The sequence below is a fragment of the Salvelinus fontinalis genome, chromosome 32 (assembly GCF_029448725.1).
Source record: "Salvelinus fontinalis isolate EN_2023a chromosome 32, ASM2944872v1, whole genome shotgun sequence".
NCBI classification, from domain to species: Eukaryota; Metazoa; Chordata; class Actinopteri; order Salmoniformes; family Salmonidae; genus Salvelinus; species Salvelinus fontinalis.
This window is the reverse complement of record NC_074696.1, coordinates 29,819,903-29,838,144: the sequence shown is the minus strand read 5'-3', so window position 1 is coordinate 29,838,144 and position 18,242 is coordinate 29,819,903. Positions and strand designations below refer to the sequence as shown.

The 18,242-nt window shown below is 46.3% G+C and overlaps 1 protein-coding gene across 2 annotated transcripts; it reads right to left on the bottom strand.

Annotated features, from left to right (window-relative positions):
* Nucleotides 1-5,985: 5,985 nt before the first annotated feature.
* LOC129830547 (zona pellucida sperm-binding protein 3-like) lies at nt 5,986-10,387 on the bottom strand. Of its 2 annotated transcripts, none has more exons than XM_055893116.1 (11): nt 9,929-10,387; nt 9,733-9,848; nt 9,540-9,643; nt 8,458-8,635; nt 8,154-8,271; nt 7,927-8,012; nt 7,609-7,805; nt 7,261-7,437; nt 6,581-6,715; nt 6,384-6,506; nt 5,986-6,247 (listed from the first exon to the last, which is right to left on the bottom strand). In XM_055893116.1, exons 1-10 carry the CDS (start codon nt 10,349-10,351, stop codon nt 6,388-6,390), a joined length of 1,653 nt encoding a protein of 550 aa, XP_055749091.1. In that variant the 5' UTR covers nt 10,352-10,387; the 3' UTR covers nt 5,986-6,247; nt 6,384-6,387. The 2 variants fall into 2 exon arrangements, with proteins under 2 accessions (XP_055749091.1, XP_055749092.1); XM_055893117.1 differs by having other exon boundaries at nt 5,986-6,177.
* Nucleotides 10,388-18,242: the final 7,855 nt, after the last annotated feature.

Here is an 18,242-nt window from a genome sequence, read left to right as displayed (position 1 = left end):
AGGTTTCTTCCTAGGTTTTAGCCTTTCTGGGGAGTTTTTCCTAGCCACCGTGCTTCTACACCTGCATTGCTTGCTGTTTGGGGTTTTAGGCTGGGTTTCTGTACAGCACTTTGATATATCAGCTGATGTAAGAAGGGCTATATAAATAAATTGGATTTGATGATCCTCCATGCTTCACAGTGGGAACCACACATGTGGAGATTTTCCGTTCATCTACTCTGTGTCTGACAACAACGCGATGGTTGGAACCAAAAATCTCAAATTTGGACCATTGCTCGTGTTTCTTGGCCCAAGCAAGTCTCTTCTTCTAATTGGTGTCCTTTTGTAGTGGTTTCTTTGCAGCAATTCTACCATGAAGGCCTGATTTACGCAGTCTCCTCTGACCAGTTGATGTTGAGATGTGTCTGTTACTTGAACTCTGTGAAGCATTTATTTGAGCTGCAATTTCTAAGGCTGGTAAGTCTACTAAACTTATCCTCTGCAGCAAAGGTAACTCTGGATCTTCCTTTCCTGTGGCGGTCCTCATGAGAGCTCGTTTCATCATAGCGCTTTATGGTTTTTGCGACTGCACTTGAAGAAATGTTCAAAGTTCTTGAAATTTTCCAGATTGACTGACCTTCATGTCTTAAAGTAATGATGGACTGTCCTTTCTCTTTGCTTATTTGAGCTGTTCTTGCCATAATATGGACTTGGTCTTTCACCAAATTGGGCTATCTTCTGTATACCACCCCTACTTTGTCACAACACAACTGATTGGCTCAAACGCATTAAGAAGGAAATAAATTCCACAAACAAAGTTTTAACAAGGCGGCAGGTAGCCTAGTGGTTAGAGCGTTGTACTTGTCCCCGAGCTGACAAGGTAAAAATCTGTCGTTCTGCCCCAGAACAAGGCAGTTAACCCACTGTTCCTAGGCCATCATTGAAAATAATAATTTGTTCTTAACTGACTTTCCTAGTTAAATAAAGGTAAAAAATGCACACCTGTTAATTGAAATGCATTCCAGGTGACCACCTCATGAAGTTAAGTGAGAGAATGCCAAGAGTGTGCAACGCTGTCATCAAGGCAAAAGGTGGCTACTTTGAAGAATCACAAATATTAACTATATTTGGATTTGTTTAACACCTTTTAGGTTACTACATGATTCCATGTGTTATTTCATAGTTTTGATGTCTTCACTATTATTCTACAATGTAGAAAATCATTAAAAATTAAGTAAAAACCTTGAATGAGTAGGTGTGTCCAAACTTTTGACTGGTACTGTATATATGTATAAACCTCTTTGGGTCGGGGGCATTAAGCAACCTCCTATGTCTGGAGCTGGCCCTGACCTTCCAAGGTGGTTTGAAATCAGATACACATTTGATTCCCGGTAATGCGACTTGTGTCTAACGGTCAAATTTGATCTATTTGCCCTCGTGGTTTTTAGACTGCTATTTTACAAATCTTGTTGCTTGCTAGTTAGTCGGTTGACAGTTTGACAAGAACATTTATTGCTAACAAATTAGTGAATGTGCTAGAGAGCTACCTAGCTAGTTGACTGTTGTGGCGAGCCAGAAAGGACTCGTATTGAAAACAGTTTCATTGTCCTTTGAGGCTTTAAATGTTCTAACACTATGATTTTGAACATTCAAAGTAACTGGGAACATCCATAGTAGGCTTTGTTGTCACCTTAGCTTGGAGAGTCAGCATTCCAAAACACAGCAGTACCCACCCGTAGCACGCGCTCCAGCAGGTATATTTCACTGGTTACCCCCAAAGCCAATTCCTCCTTTGGTCACCTTTCCTTACAGTTCTCTGATGCCAATGACTGGAACGAATTGCAAAAATCACTGAAGCTGGAGACTCATCTCACTCACTAACTTTAAGCACCAGCTGTCAGAGCAGCTCACAGTTCACTGTACATAGCTCATCTGTAAATACCTCATCCCAATACTGTTATATTTTTTGCTCCTTTGCCCCCCAGTATCTCTATTTGCACATTCATCGCTAAATTGTTATTTTGCCACTATGGCCTATTTATTGACTTACCTCACTTGCACACTGCATATAGACTTTGTGTTGACTGTTTGATTAGTCCATGTGTAACCCTGTTTGTGTCGCACTGTTTTGCTTTATCTTGGCCAGGTCGCAGTTGTAAATGAGGATTTGTTCTCAACCAGCCTACCTGGTTAAAGGTGAAATACATTTTTTTTGACAGATGTGAGCACTAGGCCTTGCAGTGTGAACAAGGCTCAAGTGCACTGATCTAATAGGAAAAACCGATCCATTGATAATGTCACGATCGTGTGGCGGATTGACAGACCAAAATGCAGCAGTTGGAAAATAAGCCATCTTCTTTTATTTAACACCACGAAGATGAACACGACACAAAACACTTTAACAAAACAACAAAAACGACCGTGAAGCTACAAACGTTGTGCACAAACATACAGGCTACAAGCGTTCTTACATAGACAGAATTACCCACCATAGGACCAAGCGGCATGGAAGGCGGCAACAGGACCTACCCACAAAGGATTTCTGGACATGGGAGGAGATACTGGATGGTAAGGGGCCGTGGGATCAACCTGGAGAATATCGCCTCCCTCGTGAAGAGCTGGAGGCAGCGAAAGCCGAGAGGAGGCGATATGAGGAGGCAGCACGGAGACAAGGCTGGAAGCCCGTGAGTACAACCCAAAAATTTCTTGGGGGGGGCCTTAAAGGGAGTGTGGCGAAGTCAGGTAGGAAACCTGCGCCTACTCCCTGTACTTACCGTGGAGAGCGAGAGTACGGGCAGACACCGTGTTACGCAGTAGAGCGCACGGTGTCTCCTGTACGCGTGCATAACCCGGTTCGGTACATTGCAGCTCCACGTATCGGCCGGGCTAGACTGAGCGTTGAGCCATATGTCATGAAGCCGGCCCAACGCATCTGGTCACCAGTGCGTCTCCTCGGGCCGGCGTACATGGCACCAGCCTTACGCATGGTGTCCCCGGTTCGCCTACATAGACCGGTGCGGGTTATTCCACCTCCCCGCACTGGTCAGGCGACGGGGAGCATAGAACCAGGTAAGGTTGGGCAGGCTCGGCGTTCAAGGGAGCCAGTACGCCTGCACGGTCCGGTATTTCCGGCGCCACCTCCCCGCCCTAATCCAGTACCACCAGTGCCTCCTCCACGCACTAGCTATATGGTGCGTGTCTCCAGCCCTTTACCACCAGTGTCTAAACCACGCACCAAGCCTCCTGTGTGTCCCCAGAGTCTTGTGCGTCCTGTTGCTGCTCCCCGCACTAGCCCTGAGATGCGTGTCTCCAGCCCGGCGCCACCAGTCCCGGCACCACGCACCAGGCCTACAGTGCGCCTCAGCCGGCAGGAGTCTGCCGTCTGCACAGCGTTGACTGAACTGCTCGTCTCCCCAGCGCCATCTGAGCCATCCGTCTCCCCAGCGCCATCTGAGCCATCCGTCTCCCCAGCGCCATCTGAGCCATCCGTCTGCAATGAGCCTGCAAAGCCGCCCGTCTGCCATGAGCCTGCAAAGCCGCCCGTCTGCCATGAGCCCACTGAGCCGTCCGCCAGACAGGAGCCGCTAGAGCCGCCAGCCAGACAGGAGCCGCTAGAGCCGTCCGTCAGACAGGATCTGCCAGAGCCGCCAACCAGACAGGATCTGCCAGAGCCGCCAACCAGACAGGATCTGCCAGAGCCGCCAACCAGACAGGAGCAGCCAGATCAGTCAGCCAGCCATGAGCAGCCAGATCCGTCAGCTAGCCATGAGCAGCCAGATCCGTCAGCTAGCCATGAGCAGCCAGATCCGTCAGCCAGCCATGAGCAGCCAGATCCGTCAGCCAGCCATGAACAGCCAGATCCGTCAGCCAGCCATGAGCAGCCAGATCCGTCAGCTAGCCATGAGCAGCCAGATCCGTCAGCTAGCCATGAGCAGCCAGATCCGTCAGCTAGCCATGAGCAGCCAGATCCGTCAGCTAGCCATGAGCAGCCAGATCCGTCAGCTAGCCATGAGCAGCCAGATCCGTCAGCCAGCCATGAGCAGCCAGATCCGTCAGCCAGCCATGAGCAGCCAGATCCGTCAGCCAGCCATGAGCAGCCAGATCAGTTAGCCAGCCATGAGCAGCCAGATCCGTTAGCCAGCCATGAGCAGCCAGATCTGTCAGCCAGCCATGGGCCGTCCCTCAGTCCGGAGCTGCAGTCCCTCAGTCCGGAGCTGCAGTCCCTCAGTCCGGAGCTGCCATTCCTCAGTCCGGAGCTGCCCCTTACCCTGGAGCTGCCCCTTACCCTGGTGCTGCCCCTTACCCTGGTGCTGCCCCTTACCCTGGTGCTGCCCCTTACCCTGGTACTGCCCCTTATCCTGGTACTGCCCCTGACCCTGGTACTGCCCCTTACCCTGGTACTGGTCCTTAGTCCGGAGCTGTCCCTTAGTCCGGAACTCCCCCTTAATGCAATGGGGTTAATGTGGAGGGGGGTCGTTTGGAGGAGGCCTAGGAGGTGGTTAGGTACTGTGGTGACGTGGGGACTACGACCAGAGCCGGAGCCGCCACCGTGGAGGGGAGCCCACCCAGACCCTCCCCTAGACTGTGTATGGTGCGCTCGGAGTTCGCGCCTCAAGGGGGGGGTTATGTCACGCCCTGGCCTTATTATTCTTTGTTTTCTTTATTATTTTAGTTAGGTCAGGGTGTGACATGGGTAATGTTTATGTTTTGTTGGTTTTGGGTGTTTATTTGGTAAAGGGGTTATGGGGTGTAGTAGATGGTTTTGTGTTGAGTGTATATGTCTAGTGTTGTCTATGTTGGTTAGTTATCTAGGAGAGTCTATGGTTACCTGAATGAGTTCCCAATTAGAGACAGCTGATTTCGGTTGTCTCTGATTGGGAGCCTTATTTAGGGTAGCCATAGGCTCTCATTGGTTGTGGGTAATTGTCTATGTAAGAACGTTAGTAGCCTGTATGTTTGTGCACAACGTTTGTAGCTTCACGGTTGTTTTGTTATTTTGTTGTTTTGTTAAAGTGTTTTTGTGTCGTGTTCATCTTCGTGGTGTTAATAAAAGAAGATGGCATATTTTCCAACTGCTGCATTTTGGTCCGTTAATCCGCCACACGATCGTGACAGATAAGCCGTTCTATACTCCGAGATGCTTTGGGAATATGGGCCTAGAACCCTAAGGCCATTGGCTGCGTTTAGACAGGCTGCCCAATTCTTATCATTTCACTCATTGGCCTCTTAACCAATCCGATCTGAAAAAATAATTTGATTGTTCGAGACCAATTACTGGAGAATGATCAGAATTGTGCTGTCGGTCTACATGCAGCCATATAAATTGGCACCTGAATTTCTCATCTCTGGCTTGAAGTCAGAACAGGTGCTGTGGCAATCCCGTGTGCATTTCTGACCGTAGCACCTGCCCAACTAGATATTAAGGCGTTGCATCCAGTGGTTGTGTGCCACGTCATCAACAGTGCATCAGATGGCTGTATGTGGTTAGCCGACTTGATAAATACATAACCAGGCATTTTAAGATCTGGCATGCATCTGCAATGTAGTCGGAGGAACTTGACCAAAGCATTCCCATTGACTGAGGCTAGGCGTACACCACACGGAACTCACACTTAAATTTTAGCACTAAATGATCCTTCTGGATAATAATGGAAGTCTCCCAAAAAAAACTTGGAAACCATGGGTTTGATACCATTCCACTGCAGTTACCACAAGCCCAGTCTCCCCAATTAAGGGTCACTAACCTCCTGTGCAGTCCACCCATTCCTCAGACCCTTTATAGCCAGAGTTCACATTGAGCATGTAAGCTATTGGGCTTGCAATCAGGAACCTTGGGAAAGTCACATTAATCCATGATGTGATGTCTGGCTACGCAAACACCAATACAGACCAAAGACTAAGCTAGGAAATGTCAGTTGGCAGCAACAGGCACTCACTTTAACAAAGCCAATATTTCAGATTACTCTAGCATGTAGTGCATAATGGTTAAGACAAAGTCAGTCTAAGTAGAATTAAATCATTTATTTTTCAAAGAGATTAACAGGCATCTCTTGAGATATCGTCTGTGTTGTGGTAGTCCCATCACTGGTTGAGTTCGCCAGGAGCAGATGTGGTGCTTATGTCACTTTGTTGTAGGGTCATCCTCCTTGTGTGCTGGGACATCAGGACCGGCATCAACCTCGGTGAGTTGGTGTGCTGCTGCTTGGAGCAAGGATATTAGGGGCCACCACGACAACAGCGCCTTCCAATTCTAGAAATGTGAAGTGGACTGGGAACATATCCCTTCTTTATGAAACCACATCAAAAGCTCTGAAGTCAGAGGCAGATATTTAAAAGTGATTCTGGCAATTGCCATGTTCCTGTTTTTTCCCTCTAAAATAGCAGTACCATCATCCTATACATACCCTTTCAGTAGGTTCCAATCTCATACTGATTCTCAGTCAGACCCTCTTTCTCTGTGGTAACCTCAAGGTCTCCAATGGGCTCAGGTGTAGGAATCAACTCAGGGTCTGGGGTGGCCTCCAGCTCTGAGAACAGACTATTTAGCACAGAGCCTACATGCCATTATCATACATGCAAAACAGTAACGTACTGTCATTACCTCTTTGGGCGATTAGTTCTTTCCGCCTGATGAAGCCATCATATGTTGCAGAGCTAACGAGACCGTGCTTGTTGTTGGGTCCGACCCTCGGACCCAAGGGACTAGCCGCATTTTGGGATTGGGCGAAATAAGGTCCTGGAATTAAATGTAACAGATTAACACAGCCAGTATTGGCAGAATTGCTAGCCTATAGGGATAGGAAAAGACAGGTGTCCGAAGTGGCACCCGATGACCTATAGAGTGCACTACTTTTGACCAGTACATCATGGTCTGGGCTATAGTCTAGACATCCTGGTTGCCTCCCACACATTATATAAACTGGCTTTACACTTCTGTACGTACTAGAATGCGAGTTAGGCAGACTTAGTTGCTCTATGCCAATGTCACTACCTTATCCGCTTGAATACATACAAAATAGCTAGCAAGATGATCAGTTATTTTTAATGAGCACATCATGCCATTGGCTAGTTTTCCTCAACTACCTACACTAAAACCACTGCAAAGGTATTCCCTACAAAATGTGGTTTCAAATCATGACGTTCTGCTATGTCTGCCTTGTTGGGTGAAGTTGCCAAACGAGTCAGTCATTGAAACCAGACCCGAGTCACTGCTGTTGCCTAGGGTTGGGTTATCAAGACAACCTGATCAAAGGTAGTGCACTACATAAGGATTAAGATTACCTCTCTTGTAGTCCATGCCACTCACACGACTGCCAGGTGATACGGGCTTCCTGTCCCCTGTTGAGGCAGGGAAGCCAGGTTTATCGATACCTCCACTCATCCGTGGAGATACAGGTGTACTCTTCTGTTTACTTGGGAGGACCATCATGGGGCCCAAAGTAGTATCCTGGTCCCATACTAAAAGGACAACACATTAATTAAACGCATGCAGGCACACACATTTGCAGTCAAAACACTCAATTAGTCTTCCCTCAATTTCCATCTCAACCATATTGGAGAAAGTCCCGCCCCTGCAATGTGTTTTGAGAAGTTGGTGATGGAATAGAGGGATTAAGATGTCAAATACACCTTTCTTGGCTTTCATCCCAATACTCCAATTGTCACCAGAGGCTGGGGCTTTGTTGTGGTCGACATGAGGTTCAAGTTGGCTACCACCTAGTCTTGGACTGAGGGGACGTTGTGCTGGAGCTTGATCAACCCCCTTCTGTCTACTCAGGCTTGTACAACGCCCACATAGCAAATCATTCTCATCAGCAGACCTCCATCTGAAATGTATGAAAGATCTACTCATGGACCAAGAACACACCACTTTAAAAAATATATGGTTATTCCAGTGAATAGGTCACAGCCCAGTAACAGTAGCTAAGGAAATGTGACTTATCCCACCTGCCATCAATGAAGGAGCATGCCTTGTTGCTAGGCTCTGCATGGTTCATGACAGGGACTGCCATAAGGTGGCAGGTGATGTACAGCTGTAAAAAACAGGATAAGCAAAACAAAGATGCAGAATCACAGCCTACATAATGTCTGTAAATGTTACTGTAGAACCATTTAACTACAGTACCCATAGCCTCTACAACATCTGTTCTTTTTAAAAAAAATACCACCCTCACCTCTGCCCTGTCCTCCTGGTAGAACCTAAAGGCATCAATGTGGAACCCGAGCTTGTTGTCCTGGGTTCTACGCATGAAACCAGAGCGGGAACCAGGCAGCTGGGAATCCGTCAAGCACCTGGAGGGAGATAATATTAAAATACATATTGGGGCATTGTCCTTAGTAACCAATTAAGTCTCAAAGACGCCACCAAGCACCAGTTGACTACTTTAAAAATGGTGGAAGCCCTCAAACGGCATATTCTATTGTTCTCTACGGGCCAGCCGGAGAATAGTCTTCTAAGCCATTTCCTCCCCTGCTTACCCATCACTCTTAATGAAGACATATCTGGGGACAGAGTTGCTATCAGGGTCCAGTGTGGCCACGCAGCTGCTAACAAAGACCCTGAGCCTGGTGTGGTGAGCAACCCTGACAGACGCCTCAATGTTGATGGGATCACCCAGGAAGTAGACTCCAGAAACCCGCTCATAGAGCCAGTCACCTGGAAAGGAAATGGTAGTAAAGACAGGATATCCAATAATGAACTAATGGAGCCTAACAATACTCCTTATAGCCCAAGGACCATCTGTTTAGATGCGAATTGGCCCTGGCAGCTAAAACATCTATTGCAGTGTAGTTCAAGAAACAAAGCCCTCTTTCATATCACTTCACAAGCGCAACACTTACTCTACCCCATTTAGTTGTAGCCGACAGTATTTCAGCGACACCACGTTTGTGGGGTCAATCTTCCGTTTATACACAGGTATTTGAAGACAGATAACTAATTAGCACAAGTACGCCTCTCTCTTCTGTATGTTAACAAGCACTGTCACATGGAACTACACCCGTGTGGGAACCCTATAAAACGTGTAGTAATTGATCTTTTTTGAAAATGTATCGCTGTTATGAAAAACTGTACTGCAAGTGATGCATTTTAAAGTTACGAACGCGAGTCGCTATAAAAACTACCCCGGCCAGAACATTGTCAATAGTCACTCAACTAGTGAGCATCAAATAATGGATAAAAGGGGTTTGTTAACAGCGCCATGTTTTAGTAGGCAAACTGTATAACGTTGCAGATAGAAGTAAACCCCAATAACAGTTGTCTGATGTGATTCCGTATTTTGCATGTCAGAGGGGCATTTGTGCTACATAGTACATTTATATCTGCCTGCGGCTATGGATCCCTGACCTGTTCACTGGACGTGCTACCTGTCCCAGACCGGCTGTTTTCAACTCGAGACAGCAGGAGCGGTAGAGATACTCTCAATGATTTATATCTGAACATTCAATTCACGGGTTTTACCTAGCTTCTGGGAGAGCGCCATTGTATCCTTGTGATTGACTATCTGAATGTTCAACAAAATTGTACCCTGCAAAATGCAGCCCAGGATTAATATACCCACTTGTCATAAGCTTCAATGAGAACTGCAGGGTGTCTTCAGCAGGCACTGTGGCGGTGAAAGGGATCCAGGTCGGCTGGAGAGGAGAGCTGTCCAAACTGTACTTCCTGAAACAGAAAGTACAGACCGGTAAATACACCAATAGGTCAACGCAGGATTCCTATGATCGTCATACAACAGTATAGCCTAAACTCACCTTTCATAATGACACTCAATTGGGATTACAGCACCAGCCATTCGAATAACGGCATCTGGTGTGGTTCTGGGCGTATATCTGAGGAGGTTTGTGTAGATCAATGAGTCTTCGTTCATCTGTGGAGTCACAAAGCAGCATTTAAGAGAAGGTTGTTTCAAGAAGTCAACTACTGAATACAAATATATAAATATATTACCAGGTACTTGGTTCCACAGTCTGAAAGTGGTGCAAATATTCTGTACTCATCACCGGCTGCTGACGCTGTAGCCCTACAGTTGTCTTGGTCTTGGTACTGTTCAACTCCAAGTCGCAGGTCATCCACGTCGATTAGATTACCGAGTTTAAACAGATCAGCCTTCACGACTATCTCCATGTAGTCTGAATGGCACGTCACAGCGACAGTTTCTACTCTAACTGGCCTTGAAACTGTTTGTTGGAGTGGAGGCTGTTTAAAGTGTGGCCGATAGTCAAATTGTGGTGTTCGCCTTGGAAGTTGTTGCCATGTGTCAGTGCTATAAGTATATGACAAAGCAGGAGAGACTAAGACGTTTTCCACAAGTAAAAACCAAACCAGTTGCTTGAACAATAACCTGAGCGTGTTTGCCATCATGAGTCCCATGCCAACAACTAATTTGACTCTGTAGGTTAGAGGACAGCGTGCCTCTGCTATGCTACAATAGATGAAACTGAGGTAGCTTTTAACAACCAACCAGGCTGCACACCTGGGCTGGATTACGCCCTAATTGGGCCTTGCATCTGATTAGTCAAGATCTTTAATTGGCACGCATGTTCAAATCAAATCACATTTTATTTGTCACATACAAATGGTTAGCAGATGTTAATGCGAGTGTAGCGAAATGCTTGTGCTTCTGGTTCCGACAGTGCAGTAATATCTAACAAGTAATCTAACAGTTCCCCGACAACTACAACTAATACACACAAATCTCAAAGGGGTGAATGAGAATATGTACATATAAATATAAGGATGAACGATGGCCAAGCACCATAGGCAAGGTGCAACAGATGGTATAAAATACAGTACATAAATATGATATGAGTAATGTAAGATATGTAAACATTATTAAGTGGCATTGTTTAAAGTGGCTAGTGATACATTACATCAAGATGGCAAGATGCAGTAGATGGTATAGAGTACAGTATATACATATGAGATGAGTAATGTAGGGTATGAAAACATTATATGAAGTGGCATTGTTTTAAAGTGGCTAGTGATACATTTACATCAAGATGGCAAGATGCAGTAGATGGTATAGCGTACAGTATATACATATGAGATGAGTAATGTAGGGTATGAGAACATTATATAAAGTGTCATTGTTTAAAGTGGCTCGTGATACATTTAAGTAAGGTAAGGTTCTGTTTTGGGACCACTATTGTTTTCACTATATATTTTACCTCTTAGGGATGTCATTCGAAAACATAATGTTAACTTTCACTGCTATGCGGATGACACACAGCTGTACATTTCAATGAAACATGGTGAAGCCCCAAAATTGCCCTCGCTAGAAGCCTTTGTTTCAGACATAAGGAAGTGGATGGCTGCAAACGTTCTACTTTTAAACCCGGACAAAACAGAGATGCTTGTTCTAGGTCCCAAGAAACAAAGAGATCTTCTGTTGAATCTGACAATTAATCTTGATGGTTGTAAAGTCGTCTCAAATAAAACTGTGAAGGACCTCGGCGTTACTTTGGACCCTGATCTCTCTTTTGACGAACATATCAAGACTGTTTCAAGGACAGCTTTTTTCCATCTACGTAACATTGCAAAAGTCATAAACTTTCTGTCCAAAAATGATGCAGAAAAATGTATCCATGCTTTTGTTACTTCTAGGTTAGACTACTGCAATGTTTAACTTTCCGGTTACCCGGATAAAGCACTAAATATACTTCAGTTAATGCTAAATACGGCTGCTAAAATCCTGACTAGAACCCCAAATTTTGATCATATTACTCCAGTGCTAGTCTCCCTACACTGGCTTCCTGTTAAGGCAAGGTCTGATTTCAAGGTTTTACTCCTAACCTACAAAGCATTACATGGGCTTGCTCCTACCTATCTTTCCGATTTGGTCCTGCCGTACATACCTACACGTACGCTACGGTCACAAGACGCAGGCCTCCTAATTGTCCCTAGAATTTCTAAGCAAACAGCTGGAGGCAGGGCTTTCTCCTATAGAGCTCCATTTTTATGGAATGGTCTGCCTACCCATGTGAGAGACGCAGACTCGGTCTCAGTCTTTACTGAAGACTCATCTTTTCAGTGGGTCATATGATTGAGTGTAGTCTGGCACAGGAGTGTGAAGGTGAACTGAAAGGCTCTGGAGCAACGAACCGCCCTTGCTGTCTCTGCCTGGCCGGTTCCCCTCTCTCCACTGGGATTCTCTGCCTCTAACCCTATTACAGGGGCTGAGTCACTGGCTTACTGGTGCTCTTTCATGCCGTCCCTGGGAGGGGTGCGTCACTCGAGTGGGTTGAGTCACTGACGTGATCTTCTCCTGTCTGGGTTGGCGCCCCCCTTGGGTTGTGCCGCGACGGAGATCTTTGTGGGCTATACTCGGCCTTGTCTCAGGATGGTAAGTTGGTGTGTGAAGATATCCCTCTAGTGGTGTGGGGGCTGTGCTTTGGCAAAGTGGGTGGGGTTATATCCTTCCTGTTTGGCCCTGTCCGGGGGTATCATCGGATGGGGCCACAGTGTCTCCTGACACCTCCTGTCTCAGCCTCCAGTGTTTATGCTGCAGTAGTTAGTGTGTCGGGGGGCTAGGGTCAGTTTGTTATATCTGTAGTACTTCTCCTGTCTTATCCGGTGTCCTGTGTGAATTTAAGTATGCTCTCTCTAATTTTATCTTTCTTTCTCTCTCTTGGAGGACCTGAGCCCTAGGACCATGCCTCAGGACTACCTGGCATGATGACTCCTTGCTGTCCCCAGTCCACCTGGCCGTGCTGCTGCTCCAGTTTCAACTGTTATGCCTGCGGCTATGGAACCCTGACCTGTTCACCGGACGTGCTACCTGTCCCAGACCTGCTGTTTTCAACTCTCTAGAGACAGCAGGAGTGGTAGAGATACTCTCAATGATTGGCTATGAAAGCCAACTGACATTTACTCGTGAAGTGCTGATTTGCTGCACACTCGACAACTACTGTGATTATTATTATTTGACCATGCTGGTCATTTATGAACATTTGAACATCTTGGCCATGTCCTGTTATAATCTCCACCCGGCACAGCCAGAAGAGGACTGGCCACCCCTCATAGCCTGGTTCCTCTCTAGGTTTCTTCCCAGGTTTTGGCCTTTCTAGGGAGTTTTTTCGAGCCACTGTGCTTCTACACCTGCATTGCTTGCTGCTTGGGGTTTTAGGCTGGGTTTCTGTACAGCACTTTGAGATATCAGCTGATGTAAGAAGGGCTATATAAATACATTTGATTTGATTTAATTACATCAAGATGGCAAGATGCAGTAGATGGTAGAGTGCACAGTATCTACATATGAGATGAGTAATGTAGGGTATGTGAACATTATATATAAAGTGGCAAGTGATAAGTTGATTACATAAATTGTTTTATTATTAAAGTGGCTGGAGTTGAGTCAGTATGTTGGCAGCAGCCACTCAATGTTAGTGATGGCTGTTTAACTGTCTGTTAGCCTTGAGATAGAAGCTGTTTTTCAGTCTCTCGGTCCCCGCTTTGATGCACCTGTACTGACCTCGCCTTCTGGATGATAGCGGGGTGAACAGGCAGTGGCTCGGGTGGTTGTTGTCTTTGATGATCTTTTTGGCCTTCCTGTGACATCGGGTGGTGTATGTGTCCTGGAGGGCAGGTAGTTTGCATCAGGTGATGCGTTGTGCAGACCTCACTACCCTCTGGAGAGCCTTCCGACTATGGGCGGGGCAGCTGTCGTACCAGGCGGTGATACAGCCCCACAGGATGCTCTCAATTGTGCATTTGTAAAAGTATGTGAGTGTTTTTGGTGACAAGCCGAATTTCTTAAGCCTCCTGAGGTTGAAGAGGCGCTGCTGCGCCTTCTTCACCACGCTGTCTGTGTGGGTGGACCATTTCAGTTTGTCCATGATGTGTTCGCCGAGGAACTTAAAACGTTCCACTTTCTCCACTGTTGTCACTTCGATGTAGGTGGGGGGGTGCCCCTTCTGCTATTTCCTGAAGTCCACGATCATCTCTTTTTTTTGTTGAATTTGAGTGAGAAGTTGTTTTCCTGACACTACACTCCAAGTGCCCTCACCTCCTCCCTGTAGGCTGTCTCGTCGTTGTTGGTAATCAAGCCCACTACTGTTGTGTCATCTGCTAACTTGATGGTTGAGTTGGATGTGTGCATGGCCACGCAGTCGTGGGTGAACAGAGAGTACAGGAGGGGGCTGTACACACACCCGTGTGGGGCACCAGTGTTCAGGGTCAGCGAGGTAGAGATGTTGTTTCTTACGTTCCTCACCTGGGTGTGGCCCGTCAGAAAAGTCCAGGACTCAATTGCAAAGGGCGGGATTGAGGCCCATGGCCTCCAGCTTGACGATGAACTTGGAGGGTACTATGGTGGTGAATGCTTACCTGTAGTCAATGAACAGCATTCTTACATAGGTATTCCTCTTGTCCAGATGGGATACGGCAGTGTGCAGTGTGATGGCGATTGCATCATCTGTGGACCTGTTTGGGCAGTATGCAAACTGAAGTGGGTCTAGGGTGGCCGGAAGGTCGAGATGATTTGATCATTGACTAGTCTCTTAAAGCACTTCAGGATGACAGAAGTGAGTGCTATGGGGAGGTAGGCATTTAGTTCAGTTATCTTTGCCTTCCAGGGTACAGGAACAATGGAGGCCATCTTGAAGCATGTGGGGACAGCAGACTGGGATAGGGACTGATTGAATATGTCTGTAAACACACCAGCCAGCTGGTCTGCGCATGCTCTGAGGATGCGGCTAGGTATTCCGTCTGGGCCAGCAGCCCTGCGAGGGTTAACACGTTTAAATGTTTTACTCACGTCGGCCACGGAGAAGAAGAGGGACGCCGCAGTTCTTGAAGCGTGGATTTTGATTGGTCAGACCAGCGTTGAATGGTTCTAGTCACCGGTATATCCTGTTTGAGTTTCTGCCTATAAGACGGTAGGAGCAAGATGGCATTGTGATCGGATTTGCTGAAGGAAGGGCTTTGTATGCATCGCAGAAGTTAGAGTAGCAGTGGTCAAGTGTATTACACCTGCGCATAGTGCAATCAATATGCTGATAGAATTTAGGTAGCCTTGTTCTCAAATTTGCTTTGTTAAAATCCCCTGCTACAATAAATGCAGCCTCAGGATATATGGTTTCCAGTTTACATAGAGTCCAGTGAAGTTCCTTTAGAGCCATCTTGGTGTCTGCTTGAGGGGGAATGTACACAGCTGTGAAGATAACTGATGGGAATTCTCTTGGAAGGTAATATGCCCGGCATTTGATTGTGAGGAATTCTAGGTTGAGTGAGCAGAAGGACTTGAGTTCCTGTATGTTGTTATGGTTACACCATGAGTCGTTAATCATGAAGCATACACCCCCGCCCTTCCTCTTCTCAGAGAGGTGTTTATCTTTGTCGGTGCGATGCATGGAGAGGCCTGGTGGCTGAATCGATTCCGACAACATATCCCGAGAGAGCCATGTTTCCGTGAAACAGAGAATGTTACAATCTCTGATCTCTCTCTGGAAGGCAACCCTTGCTCGAATTTCGGCTACCTTGTTGTCAAGACACTGGACATTGGTGAGTAGTATACTTGGGAGCGGTGGGCGATGTGCATGTTTATGTAGCCTGACCAGGAGGCCGCCCCTTCTGTGGAGCCGTTGTCTAGTGTCAGCTTTTGGGATCAGATCCATTGTTCTGGGTGGTGGTCCAAACAGAGAATCTGCTTCGGGAAAGTCGTATTCCTGGTCGTAATGTTGGTAAGTTGGTGTCGCTCTTATAGCCAATAGTTCTTCCCGGCTGTATGTAATAAGACTTAAGATTTCCTGGGGTAAGAAATAATACATAAAAAAACAAAATACTGCATAGTTTCCTAAATACTCGAAGCGAGGCGACCATCTCTGTCGGCACCATCTTGTCGGCACCATCTTGTTGGCCGCGTTCCTCTGCCCAGGCGTCGCTGATACGTGGCAAATCTTAAAATGCCTGGATAGGTATTTTACATATCAGCTAACACATCATATGTTATTGCAATCTGTAGTGATTGGAAAACACATCTTTCTGTAGGCTTCGGAGCTTTCACCAAATTGTGCCGAAAACGGTTAATTACTCGGAGCTTCATTGTCTGTTCACAATGCACATTATTGATATCTGCTGGCCAGCAATAAATATTTTAGATTCTTCAAAGTAGCAACCCTTTGCCTTGATGACACCTTTGCACACTCTTGGCATTCTATCACCAGCTTCACCTGGATGCCTTTTCTTTAAGAAGTCTTGAAGGAGTTCCCACATATGCTGAGCACTTGTTGGCTGCTTTTCCTTATTAACTCTGTGATCCAACTTATCCCAAACCATCTCAATTGGGTGGAGGTCGGGTGATTGTTGAGGCCAGGTCATCTGATGCAGCACTCCATCACTCTCGTTCTTGCCATAATATGGACTTGGTCTTTAACCAAATAGGGCTATCTTCTGTATACCACCCCTACCTTGTCACAACACAACTGATTGGTTCAAACACATTAACAAGGAAATAAATTCCACAAAGGAACTTTTAACAAGGCTCACCTGTTAATTGAAATGAATTCCAGGTGACTACCACATGAAGCTGGGAAATGGCACTCCACACTGCCCTTTCCCACCTGGACAAATGGAACACCTATGTGAGAATGCTGTTCATTGACTACAGTTCAGCATTCAACACCATAGTGCCCACAAAGCTCATCACAAAGTCAAGGACCCTGGGACTAAACACCTCACTCTGCAATGTATCCTGGACTTCCTGACGGGCCGCCCCCAGGTGGTAAGTGTAGGCAACATCACGTCTGCTATGCTGATCCTCAACACTGGGGCCCCTAAGGGATGTGTGCTTAGTCCACTCCTGTACTTCCTGTGACCAAACACTACTCCAACACCATCATTAAGTTTGCTGACGACACAACAGTGGAATGCCTGATCACCGACAATGATGAGACGGTCTATAGGGAAGAGGTCAGTGACCTGGCAGTGTGGTGCCAGGACAACAACCTCTCCCTCAATGTGAGCAAGGCAAAGGAGCTGATTGTGGACTACATGAAACGGCGGGCCAAACAGAACCCCTGGAGCGTTGGGCCAGTAACTGTCGTTCTGCTCCTGAAAAACTGTCGTTCTGCTCCTAAAAAACTGTAATTCTGCTCCTGAACAAGGCAGTTAAGCCACTGTTCCTAGGCCGTCATTGTAAATAAGAATTTGTTGTTAACTGACTTGCCTAGTTAAATAAAGGTTCAATTACATTTTTAAGTAAAAAAAAACATTGATGGAGCTGTAGTGGAGCGGGTCGAGAGTTTCAAGTTCCTTGGTGTCCACATCACCAACAAACTTAATGGTCCAAATACACCAAAACAGTCGTGAAGAGGACACAACAAAACGTATTCCCCCTCAGGAGACTGAAAGGTTTTGGCATGGGTACCCAGATCCTCAAAAATGTCTACAGCTGCACCATCGAGAGCATCCTGACCAGTTGAATCATCGCCTGGTATGGTAACTGCTCGGCATCTGACCATAAGGTGCTATAGAGAGTAGTCGGTACGGCCCACTACATCACCAAGCTTCCTGCCATCCAGGACCTATATTCTAGGCTTGTGTCAGAGGAAAGCCCGAGAAATTGTCAAAGACTCCAGCCACCCTTGTCATAAACTGTTCTCTCTGCTACCTCACGGCAAGTGGTATCGGAGCGCCAAGTCTCGGTCCAAGAGGCTTCTAAACAGCTTCCACCCCCAAGCCATAAGACTCCTGAACATCTAATCAAAATGGCTACCCAGACTATTTGCATTGTCCCCCCCCCCCCCCCCCCCCTTCTACGCTGCTGCTACTCTCCATTATTATCTATGCATATCTCAATATCAAATCATTACTGGGTAACAATTATTGTAAGTACCTTACTGTGATTGTTTTCAATAAAAATGGTCAAAAGGAAACAAATAGATTCTCAGCAAAGAGCATTTTCTCAATCAATAATTTTGCTAGGACTATCTGGTAGTGGTCTGAGTAGTGAGGGGGAAACTGAAACCTTGCTGTTATTGGCAGAGGTCTATTAACTCATTTACCGCAGGCTATTACTCCATCCCACCAAAACAGGCATTTCAGGCAGTCGTTTCAAATGTCTCTTATACTAAAAGGCCATTATCATTATTTTCACAATTTCACCGATTTATTCCAACCTCATAGTCTGAAAATATATATAAAACACATTAAAATATTTTTGGACTGCACTGGGCCTCTAAAGAAGGTGCTAATTAGATGGAGATGGAGCCCATTCATTACCCCCGTACAGCTTGCAGGTCACAAATACATTTTATCAACAAAT